The sequence below is a fragment of the Mustelus asterias genome, unplaced genomic scaffold, assembly GCF_964213995.1.
Source record: "Mustelus asterias unplaced genomic scaffold, sMusAst1.hap1.1 HAP1_SCAFFOLD_414, whole genome shotgun sequence".
Classification (NCBI taxonomy): Eukaryota; Metazoa; Chordata; class Chondrichthyes; order Carcharhiniformes; family Triakidae; genus Mustelus; species Mustelus asterias.
This window is the reverse complement of record NW_027590369.1, coordinates 1-12257: the sequence shown is the minus strand read 5'-3', so window position 1 is coordinate 12257 and position 12257 is coordinate 1. Positions and strand designations below refer to the sequence as shown.

General features: G+C 46.7%; 1 protein-coding gene across 1 annotated transcript in view; it reads right to left on the bottom strand.

Annotated features, from left to right (window-relative positions):
- The window catches only part of LOC144486611 (NACHT, LRR and PYD domains-containing protein 3-like), a gene marked incomplete at its 5' end in the record, with an annotated part of 58099 nt that extends 49519 nt beyond the window's left edge, over positions 1–8580 (bottom strand). The window contains 2 exon segments of the mRNA XM_078204656.1: positions 8254–8319; positions 8409–8580. Coding sequence (XP_078060782.1) covers positions 8254–8319; positions 8409–8580 — 238 coding nt within the window.
- Positions 8581–12257: the final 3677 nt, after the last annotated feature.

Genomic DNA, 12257 nt, shown 5'->3' with positions numbered 1-12257 from the left:
GTCACTGAAGAATCAAACAGTACTTTGGGCAATTACGATGATAAGTGTGAAACTAACATTGTAATTTTACATAAAGACTGGCAATGGATCAAGAAACAAATACAATTCACCAAACGATTGCCCGAATCATTCAACAAACAGGGGAAACCAGGCAAGTGATTGCAGCAACAAACGGAACCAACTGGTGAGAGGAATTTTGGAATTGGGGTGCGAAAGTACAAATACATCAATGGATAATAATTACTTTGCATGTTGCAATTATTGTTGTAGTTTCGACGCTAAAGTAACAAATGCATGCTTTGATCATTTGAATTCCGGAGAGATTAAATGGAAAATAAGTTAGAAACATAATTGTACATAAGAAAGCCCGAACTACTGATCGATATACTTCGAATGTAACATGACATGGATTTGAGTATCTGCTTCAACAGGGTGTGGACGGAGAAAGAACGGCTACGACAATGACTTAACAAGAATAATGGCAACAGTGACTGGAAAAAGGGTATTCTCGCTGGGAGAGAAGCATGCTGGGATTTTTATTCAACATGTAGATTAAAACCTGGTTTCGGTCGTAAAGAGACAGTGGTCTGGGAGCTGTGTTCTGAAATTCCTGCATTGGCCCAGATAAGGGAAGTTGTTTACATTAACAGAAACACTGCGTCTCTGATTTATATAGCTGCTATGTATGGGGCATATAAAATGAACTAAGCGTAAAGGTGTCTTTCAAAAGTGATTTCAGTGGATGTTCGAGCCATGTGATCGGTTTCTGGTTACACAATTGGCTGGATGACAGATAATCTTCCGGAGGCGAATGGAGAATTGTGGATAAAAAGCCATGTGAGTCCTTTGTTTGGCAGCGATAACTCAAAGAGACCGACCATCGCAAGTCGACTTGTACCCTGAAGGATGCTTCAGAGAAGGGGAAAATAGATTCTACATCGAGGATATTTCTTGGCCAATGTTTTCCTCAACTGGGTAGTATCTATTTTCAGTTTAATAGTTAAAGTTGACGTTTAGTTAAAGTTGATGTTCAGTTAAAGTTAAAGTGCAGTTTAAGAGTTAAAGTTCAGTTGAAAGTTGATGTTCAGTTAGTTAAAGTAGAGTGAAGATTTAATGAGTTGCAACTGTTTATGTTTGAATTGGTACGAGAAGTGTAAAATAAAGCAATAATTGAATTGCTGTCCTGGTTTGTCTCATTAAATGAAATGCTTGGAAGGTATTTATATTAAAGCTGCATGACAAGAGTGAGGTTTGATGAGGCGCAACTGTGCTCCTGTACGCTAATGCTCAATTGATCAAAGAGGGACGAACAGCGAAATGTCTGCAGAGCATGATGGGAAAAAGGTCAACTTTGCGCAAACCAAAGAACTGCTGCAATTAAGGAACACGAGCAATAAACAGAGGCCGTCAGGATCTATAATTGGGTAATACCGGTAAGACAAGAGCATTTTACGGGACAAGTGGATCATTAATGAGAGAGAGTGTGCGAGCGAGAGCGAGTGAGCAGAATGTGTGGGTGTGAATTAGAAGTGGTGAGAAACATAGTATGAAAAATGGTATGAGAGAATGAACATGCCATGTTAGGCTTCTGCAGAAAATGCAGATGTATGGGATTGGGGGTGATCTAGGAAATTGGATCAGGAATTGGCTAGCGGATAGGAAACAGAGGGTGGTGGTTGATAGTAAATATTCATCATGGAGTGCGGTTACAAGTGGTGTACCTCAGGGATCTGTTTTGGGGCCACTGCTGTTTGTAATATTTATTAATGATCTGGATGAGGGTATAGTTGGGTGGATTAGCAAATTTGCTGATGACACCAAAGTCGGTGGTGTGGTAGACAGTGAGGAAGGGTGTCGTAGTTTGCAGGAAGACTTAGACAGGTTGCAAAGTTGGGCCGAGAGGTGGCGGATGGAGTTTAATGCGGAGAAGTGTGAGGTAATTCACTTTGGTAGGAATAACAGATGTGTTGAGTATAGGGCTAACGGGAGGACTTTGAATAGTGTGGAGGAGCAGAGGGATCTAGGTGTATGTGTGCATAGATCCCTGAAAGTTGGGAATCAAGTAGATAAGGTTGTTAAGAAGGCATATGGTGTCTTGGCGTTTATTGGTAGGGGGATTGAATTTAGGAGTCGTAGCGTTATGTTGCAACTGTACACAACTCTGGTGCGGCCGCACTTGGAGTACTGTGTGCAGTTCTGGTCCCCACATTACAGGAAGGATGTGGAGGCTTTGGAGAGGGTGCAGAGGAGGTTTACCAGGATGTTGCCTGGTATGGAGGGGAGATCCTATGAGGAGAGGCTGAGGGATTTGGGATTGTTTTCGCTGGAAAGGCGGCGGCTAAGAGGGGATCTTATTGAAACATATAAGATGATTAGAGGTTTAGATAGGGTGGATAGTGATAGCCTTTTTCCTCTGATGGAGAAATCCAGCACGAGGGGGCATGGCTTTAAATTGAGGGGGGGTAGTTATATAACCGATTTCAGGGGTAGGTTCTTTACCCAGAGGGTGGTGAGGGATTGGAATGCCCTGCCAGCATCAGTTGTAAATGCGCCTAGTTTGGGGGCGTTTAAGAGATCCGTAGATAGGTTCATGGACGAAAAGAAATTGGTTTAGGTTGGAGGGTCACAGTTTTTTTTTTTAACTGGTCGGTGCAACATCGTGGGCCGAAGGGCCTGTTCTGCGCTGTAATGTTCTATGTTCTATGAGAAAGTAAGTTTGAGAGAGAGAGATAATCTGTGAGAGAGGTGATGAAGGTGTGAGGGAAAGTGTGAAAGAGTGAGTGAGAGAGTTTGAAAATGTGTGAATGGGTGTGAGATGGAGGATGTGATCGAGAGAGTGACTGAATGGGTTAAGGAGTGAGAGTGTGAGAGAGAAAGTGATGGAGACTGTGAAGGAATCAACAGAAGAATGTGCGCCAGCCGGAGGGAGGGGGCGCCAGCCGGAGGTAGGGGGCGCCAGCCGGAGGGAGGGGGCGCCAGCCGGAGGGAGGGGGCGCCAGCCGGAGGGAGGGGGCGCCAGCCGGAGGGAGGGGGCGCCAGCCGGAGGGAGGGGGCGCCAGCCGGAGAGAGGGGGCGCCTGCCGGAGGGAGGGGGCGCCAGCCGGAGGGAGGGGGCGCCAGCCGGAGGGAGGGGGCGCCTGCCGGAGGGAGGGGGCGCCAGCCGGAGGGAGGGGCGGGCCTGCCGGAGGGAGGGGCGGGCCTGCCGGAGGGAGGGGCGGGCCTACCGGAGGGAGGGGCGGGCCTGCCGGAGGGAGGGGCGGGCCTGCCGGAGGGAGGGGCGGGCCTGCCGGAGGGAGGGGCGGGCCTGCCGGAGGGAGGGGCGGGCCTGCCGGAGGGAGGGGCGGGCCTGCCGGAGGAAGGGGCGGGCCTGCCGGAGGGAGGGGCGGGCCTGCCGGAGGGAGGGGCGGGCCTGCCGGAGGGAGGGGCGGGGCTGCCGGAGGGAGGGGCGGGCCTGCCGGAGGGAGGCGCGGGACTGCCGGAGGGAGGGGCGGGCCTGCCGGAGGGAGGGGCGGGCCTGCCGGAGGGAGGGGCGGGCCTGCCGGAGGGAGTGGCGGGCCTGCCGGAGGGAGGGGCGGGCCTGCCGGAGGGAGGGGGCACCTGCCGGAGGGAGGGGACGCCTGCCGGAGGGAGGGTGCGCCTGCCGGAGGGAGGGGGCACCTGCCGGAGGGAGGGGGCGCCTGCCGGAGGGAGGGGGCGCCTGCCGGAGGGAGGGTGCGCCTGCCGGAGGGAGGGTGCGCCTGCCGGAGGGAGGGGGCGCCTGCCGGAGGGAGGGGGCGCCTGCCGGAGGGAGGGGGCGCCTGCCGGAGGGAGGGGGCGCCTGCCGGAGGGAGGGTGCGCCTGCCGGAGGGAGGGTGCGCCTGCCGGAGGGAGGGGGCGCCTGCCGGAGGGAGGGGGCTCCTGCCGGAGGGAGGGGGCGCCTGCTGGAGGGAGGGGGCGCCTGCCGGAGGGAGGGGGCGCCTGCCGGAGGGAGGGGGCGCCTGCCAGCGGGGATGTGTTTGCCAGAGGGAATGTGTTTGCCAGAGGGGATGTGTGTGCCTGAAGTGGATGTGCGCGCCAGGGAGAATGTGTGTGCCGGAAAGGATGAGTGTACCAGGGAGGGTGTGTTTGCCAGAAAGTGTGTGTGTGCCGAGAGGATGTGTGTGATAGAGAGGATGTGTGTGATAGAGAGGATGTGTGTGATAGAGAGGATGTGTGTGCCAGGAGAGGATGTGTGTGCCAGGAGAGGATGTGTGTGCCAGGAGAGGATGTGTGTGCCAGGAGAGGATGTGTGTGCCAGGAGAGGATGTGTGTGATAGAGAGGATGTGTGTGCCAGGAGAGGATGTGTGTGATAGAGAGGATGTGTGCGGGAGACGATTTGTGCGACAAAGTCGATGTGAGATATAATGCAAGACATGACGCATTTGTTTTGGGAGTGGAGTTTGGAAACTCGCAAATGACAAGCATCTGACGGATTCTGAGGAGAAATAGCAAACATGTTTATTTTTTTTTCTTTTTAAAAGTTGCAATCCTTTGAGCCAGAGTTTAATTCTTGGATCATCCCATCCCGTTATAACATCGACTGGAATTGCTACACAAGTGGGGACCTGCCTGGAATTTCAAAACGTCGAGAAAGGGTAATTGGATTCTTAGTAAAAATTCAGTGGAAATTTTCACACGTCGAAGGCCAGTTACTGGATGCTGAACGGTAAAATAATTTTGGTGTTTATTGTACCACAGTTGGAATGCAAAATGCCGTTGGAAATTGCTAAGACGTTCCTGAAAATGGAAGGTGTAACACTGATGGGTTTACAGAAAGTAACTAAGACTTAGTTAACTGAATTGGCAGATAATTTGGAATGAGAGTGACTTGTCGGGGAAAGGAAAGGTGAAATTATTGAAAGTCCTGCGAAACATTTAAAATTGCAAGGGTTGTCTGACAGACCAAGTTCTTCGAAAAGTGGGGAAATTGGACACAAGAGGGAGCTGGAGAAATTAATCGCTGCCGACTGCGTATTGCTCTGTTCATGCCGAACAAAGATCCATCGCCATCCAGTTATTAAATAACCTCCAAACAATTACCACTTATAGATATAGACACAAGAGCCAAACTATGAGACAGAAGAGAGAAGAATGCAAAGTGTTTAAGGAAGATTGAAACACAGAAGTGAGAATTCGCCACCCCTCTCCGCATGGCAGCATCAGGGCTGCCTGAGTACCACATGCGGTATTGAGAAGTCTGAGCTGAACCCCATGCTGATCGATCTGAGAAAAGTCAGGTATGGAAAGGTCTGGTCTGAGCACTTTCCTGAACTGAGAACATTCAGAAATTCCGTAAATGAGGTCCTTGAGAAAAACATTAATTCAATCTCAGAACTGGAACAAACTGTCAGCGGGTTTTCAAAGCAGTTACTGGAGTCTGAGAACAGAATTAGAAAGTTTGAGGATAACAACATAAGCAACGACAAGCTACTCTTTCATTTACTCTATCAAAATAGGCATTTAGAGAACAGATACGAGTACCTCGAAAAATTCAGGAGACAGAATCCCCTGTGAATTTATGGGGTGCCAGAAAACTCAGAAGGCGGGGACATTATCCATTTGGTCAAAAGCTCTTTCAATGACCTACAGAAACTGCCAGTCGATGTTCTACTACAACTAGAGCGGGTTCATAAATCGCTGCAGCAAAAGCTGTTGAATACTAATGCACCCCTGAGATAATCGGTGGTAAAATCGCTCAGATTCCGGACACAACAATAGATTCTCACCAACGCTTGAGGTGAGAAAAATCTCCAATTGAAAGGAAGGCGATTCATGCTCGATAACGATGACTCGCCACATCTGGAGTGGTAAACATGTGAATATACAGCTATTAAAAAGCAGCTTAGGGAGAAAAGCCTAAAGTTTCAAAACAGTACCCGGTGAGGCTGAGAGTCCAACTCAAGGATGCAAGCAAATCCTTTTCATCTGCATTGGAGGCTGCAGAGGGTTTGCAACATCTGGGCATCAGTGCGAGCCGATTGGAGGGTAAGCAGCTGGAGCGAACCTTGCACCACATCGCATGTTATTTGCTGATATTTTCCAAGAGGCAGAGATTTATTTTTTATACGCACTTTGCTTTATTCAGTGATGTTCAGAAAGTTTTAGCCAGTTCACATAACGGGTGGGGATATGAACACTTTGATGGGCGGGTTGGAGCAGTCTCAGCTGACCGTATCCATGGACACGGCTGCGCTTGTTTAGACGGGAGAGTTAACTCATGTGGCTTATCACCAATGGAGCTGTAGGCTTCAAAGTCGGAACATCTGCTCTGGAGAATTATAGTTATGAGACTCAAGTAGACATTTGATGGGTTGAATAGCGAGCCACTTTTGTTAGTTTGAGCACATTTGGTTTTCAGCACTTGGAAATGGATCAAATTTGCAGTTAAACTTTTTATGTATATAGTTTTTATCACAGTACTCCCAAGTAAACCATGTAAAAGCCATTGTATTGGCAGTACATTTTTCTTTCTTTTTCTCCTTCCCCCTCTCTCAATGCTTTCTTCTCTGATATCAGGCTACTTGCCGAGCTGGATACTCCGGTCAGATCAATTAAATGCAGATTATTATGGATGTGTTCAAGGTAATTAGCTAGAATGTAAACCTGATATAAACCTCTTAAGGGAAAAATGCTCTCAGCTGAAACATCAAAGCTGCAAAATTGCATTTTTAAAGGAAACACATTTGTCAGATAAAGAACATAGTAGTTGGGCAGATCTTGGGAAAACCAGGTCTTCTTTTCCTCTCACCCATCAGGGGGAATAAGGGGTTTAACAATATTATGTCACAGACTGGTGAAATTTTGTGTCCACTCACAACATACGGACAATGAAGGCAAATTCGTATTGCATAACGGAACAGGAGAAGGCACAGAACTGTCATTCATGTGCCCCAAATGAGAATGACCCACAATTCATGAAGCTAATCTTCAACCTTATCTCAGCTCAAAGTACAGGATTGTTCTTATTGGGTGAGATTCGAATTGTGTTCTGTCCCAAATGGGAGACTGGCTCTCAGCATCATCAAACCCGTGCTCCAATATAAGCAAATCACTGAGAAATCATGTTACTGAAGCTGGGCTGCTGGACATATGGAAGCTTCTGCACCCGAGTAACAGAGACTTTATATTTTACTCCAAAACTCACTGCTTTCACTCTCGCATTGACGATTTACTTACAATTGAGTCAGAGTCTCATAGAATCATTGACAGTGACATTCTCACTATAATTCTCTCTGATCATAAGTCCATAGGCTTGTGACCTGGGTCAAAAATCTACTGCAAAGAGATGGCATTTGAATGCATCTTTCTTAAATGATGATGAGAAAATAATTACAACGTTGTCTATAACTTAATACTGTCCCTGACCCTATGACACAGCGTAAAGGAACATTTAAGGGGCCGCATCATATCATTTACTTGTTCCAAAAGGAAGAAGAATAAATTAAAGTGATCAACTGCAAAAAGGTAATTCATAATTTAGAACAGCAACACAATAAGCAGCACTCATTAGCTTTGATGGTCACCCTCACAAAGGGTCGCCGAGCTCTCAATACTTGGCTTTCAGAACAAGTTGAAGGGTGTTTATGAGTTGCAAAACAGAGACATTACGAGCATGTTAACAAGGCGAGCCTTGATAGTGGGGAAGGAAGCCACCAGGTCCATCGAGTCTCTACCGACTCTCCGACAGAACATCCCACCCAAGCACTTTCCCGTAACTCCACATATTTACCCCGGCTAATCCCCCGAAATGGATTAGTTAACTGAGGATTAGAACTATATAAAGAATAAACCTGAAAAAACAAACTTGGCGACGGTTCAGTGAAGTTCAGGCATTCGAAGTATTTATGGACTATGGTGGAAAATACACAGAACAAGAAAATGAGGTTCTGGTAATTTAGAGTTGGTTCAGTGAAAAAATATAAAGCACAGCAGACGAAAGATGATTGGGAAAAACAGGAATGCAGTGTGAAGGTTGTGATGCGATCAGCCATGGACTTGTTCAATGGTGGAGCAGTTTAGAGGGACCGAGAGATCAACATTTGCTCCTAATGTGTATGGTCGGATGAATTGCAAACTTGAACGTATCCAGAACAGATGAGGATGGACGACAAATTCAAACAATATTTAACCCTGATTCCGAGACTTCGATTTTCTGATTCCCAAATTCTGACAACTAATTATTCAGACTCTTAGAAGTGAAATAATTAGTTTGCAATCATCACTGTCATCACTTACCTTTTAGGTTACTGGGTACTTCCGATAAACCTTGTGGGATGTTCATGTAAACAAATGCATCAGGACCTGATTAAAGGAATTACAATCATGAAATCAGCTATGTGCAATATCAGAAAAATCTGCAATGGTTAATTCACTGCGCAATTTTACTGTACCAAGTGTTGGTAATTCTCTCAGTATTTTCTCCAACTTGGGTAACCCACGGTGCATTTCCACAAAGGATTCCCACATCACCCTGAGAGCCCGAGAGCCTTTCTGTGTCACCAGGTTTAGGAGAAGTTTGGAACAGTCCGCGAGGTTCCCACTGTCTGCGATTTCATTTACTTTCTGTGAAGAATAATAAGGAGCGTATTGAAAAATAGAGTGAAAGGTAAGCACTGGGAATGAGAAGGAAAGGATCTGTTCAGGGATTTCCCAGGTGTTTTGAGTACAGGAGGCAGTCCCTGGACTGGGTCCTGATCCGTTCTGAACACTGAATAAAGATCACATTTTGATTCCGTCCTTAATTTAAACGACATATAAATAAACCAAATTATTAATTTAAAATAATTTTCAAAGAGAGTGAGAAATCCCAGAGAACCAGCAATAATTTCAATGGGATTAATTTCATCTGAACTTCCGTGCCCAACATGACGTCAGATTACTGTGAGACTATATGATCCACTTTTTTATTATGTTGTGGCAGTGTATCAGGTAAATGGCAAACACCGCTGCCATGTGTGTCGATAGTGGAGGGCGTGAATGCTGATGTTGGTGAGATGGGGTGTCAATCAGGTGGCTGTTTTGTCCGGGATGCTGTCGAGCGTCTTGAAAGTTGTTGGAACTGCGCACATCCAGGCAAGTGGAGATGATTCCATCACACTCTGACTGTGCCTTTTAGACGATGAATAGGCCTTGGGGAGTGAGGAAGTGAGTCACTCTCCACAGAATCTCCAGAATCTGACCTGCTCTCGTCACCAGTATTTTGAGCCTGGTACAATTCAGTTTCAGTTCAGTTCCGATCACTTTGACCATGTGCATCTGGAACAGACAGCCTGATAAGCAGGAGGTCAAATAATTTAAACCTTTTGTTGATTCACTCACCGCCTGCCGCAGACCCAGTGCAGCAGCTATGCCCTTTAGGACGTTGCTCGCTCATTCAATGGTGGCGCTACTGAGCATGACTTGTTGATGGATATTTCAGTCCCCACCCAGAGTATATTTCCTGCCCTTGCCATCCTCAGTGCTTCCTCCAAACACTGTCACATGGAGGAGCACTTGTTCATCAGATAGTGGGCATGGTAGGATGAAACCAGCAGGCAATTTCATTGCCACGCTTCCAACCGGATTAAGGAGACTTCAGGGAGTTCAGACTCAATGTTGAGAATAGCCAGGGCAATCCGCTCCCCACTGGATGTCAAGGTGCTATCACCTCTTATGGGTCTTTCCTGTCAGCGGGACAGGTCATACCCAACAATGATGATGGTTGTATTTGGGACATTGTCTGCAAGTATGATGTTAAGAGTTTCATTGGTTCAGGGAACTGGTTGACTAGTCAGTGGGATAGCTTTCGGAGCCTTAGCACTGGCCCCACATGATGAGATTTATAGGGTCGACAGGGTTGGAAATGTAATTGTAATTTCCGGATGAAACTTTCAGTTTCAATACTTATAGAGTTTGCAGCCTTTTAATAAGAACATAAGAACATAACAAATAGAAGCAGGAGTAGGCCATCTAGCCCCTCGAGCCTGCCCCGCCATTCAATAAGATCATGGCTGATCTGACGTGGATCAGTTCCACTTACCCGCCTGATTCCCATAACCCTTAATTCCCTTACCGATCAGGAATCCATCCATCCGCGCTTTAAACATATTCAGCGAGGTAGCCTCCACCACCTCAGTGGGCAGAGAATTCCAGAGATTCACCACCCTCTGGGAGAAGAAGTTCCTCCTCAACTCTGTCTTTAACCGACCCCCCTTTATTTTGAGGCTGTGTCCTCTAGTTTTAACTTCCTTACTAAGTGGAAAGAATCTCTCCGCCTCCACCCTATCCAGCCCCCGCATTATCTTATAAGTCTCCATAAGATCCCCCCTCATCCTTCTAAACTCCAACGAGTACAAACCCAATCTCCTCAGCCTCTCCTCATAATCCAAACCCCTCATCTCCGGTATCAACCTGGTGAACCTTCTCTGCACTCCCTCCAATGCCAATATATCCTTCCTCATATAAGGGGACCAATACTGCACACAGTATTCCAGCTGCGGCCTCACCAATGCCCTGTACAGGTGCATCAAGACATCCCTGCTTTTATATTCTATCCCCCTCGCAATATAGGCCAACATCCCATTTGCCTTCTTGATCACCTGTTGTACCTGCAGACTGGGCTTTTGCGTCTCATGCACAAGGACCCCCAGGTCCCTTTGCACGGTAGCATGTTTTAATTTGTTTCCATTGAGATAGTAATCCCATTTGTTATTATTTCCTCCAAAGTGTATAACCTCGCATTTATCAACGTTATACTCCATTTGCCATATCCCCGCCCACTCACTCAGCCTGTCCAAATCTCTCTGCAGATCTTCTCCGTCCTCCACACGATTCACTTTTCCACTTATCTTTGTGTCGTCTGCAAACTTCGTTACCCTACACTCCGTCCCCTCCTCCAGATCATCTATATAAATGGTAAATAGTTGCGGCGCGAGTACCGATCCCTGCGGCACGCCACTAGTTACCTTCCTCCAATCGGAAAAACACCCATTTATTCCGACTCTTTGCTTCCTGTCGGATAGCCAGTCCCCAATCCACTTTAACACACTACCCCCAACTCCGTGTGCCCTAATCTTCTTCAGCAGCCGTTTATGGGGCACCTTATCAAACGCCTTTTGGAAATCCAAAAACACCGCATCCACTGGTTCTCCTCCATCAACCGCCCTAGTCACATCTTCATAAAAATCCAACATGTTCGTCAAGCACGACTTTCCCCTCATGAATCCATGCTGCGTCTGATTGATCGAACCATTTCTATCCAGATGCCCTGTTATCTCCTCTTTAATATTGGATTCCAGCATTTTCCCTACTACAGACGTTAAGCTGACCGGCCTATAGTTACCCACCTTTTGTCTCCTTCCTTTTTTAAACAGCGGCGTAACATTAGCCGTTTTCCAATCAACCGGCACTACCCCAGAATGCAACGAGTTTTGATAAATAATCACTAACGCATCCACTATTACCTCTGACATTTCTTTCAATACCCTGGGATGCATTCCATCCGGACCCGGGGACTTGTCCACCTTCAGTCCCATTAGTCTACCCAGCACTGCCTCTCTGGTAACATTAATTGTATTAAGTATTTCTCCTGCTGCCAACCCTCTATCGTTAATATTTGGCAAACTATTTGTGTCCTCCACCGTGAAGACCGACACAAAAAACTTATTTAAAGACTCAGCCATATCCTCATTTCCCACTATTAACTCCCCCCTCTCGTCCTCCAAGGGTCCAACATTCACTCTAGCCACTCTATTCCTTTTTATATATTTATAAAAACGTTTACTATCATTTTTTATATTAGTTGCTAGCCTAGCTTCATAGTCTATCCTTCCTTTCTTTATCGCTTTCTTAGTCTCTCTTTGTTGTTTCTTAAATTTTTCCCAATCACTTGTTTCTCCACTATTTTTGGCCACTCAGTACGCAGCTGTTTTTATTTTAATACTCTCCTTTATTTCCTTCGTTATCCACGGCTGGTTCTCCCTTTTCTTACAATCCTTGTTTTTTTGCTGGAATATATTTTTGCTGAGAACTGAAAAGGATCTCCTTAAAAATCCTCCACTGTTCCTCAGCTATCCTACCTGCCAGCCTGCTCTCCCAGTCTACCTTAGCCAATTCATCCCTCATCCTATCATATTTCCCTCTGTTCAAACAGAGGACACTGGTTTGGGACCAAACTTTCTCCTCTTCCATCTGAATCAGAAATTCGACCATATTGTGGTCACTAGACCCAAGAGGGTCCTTCACAATAAGATCCTTAATTC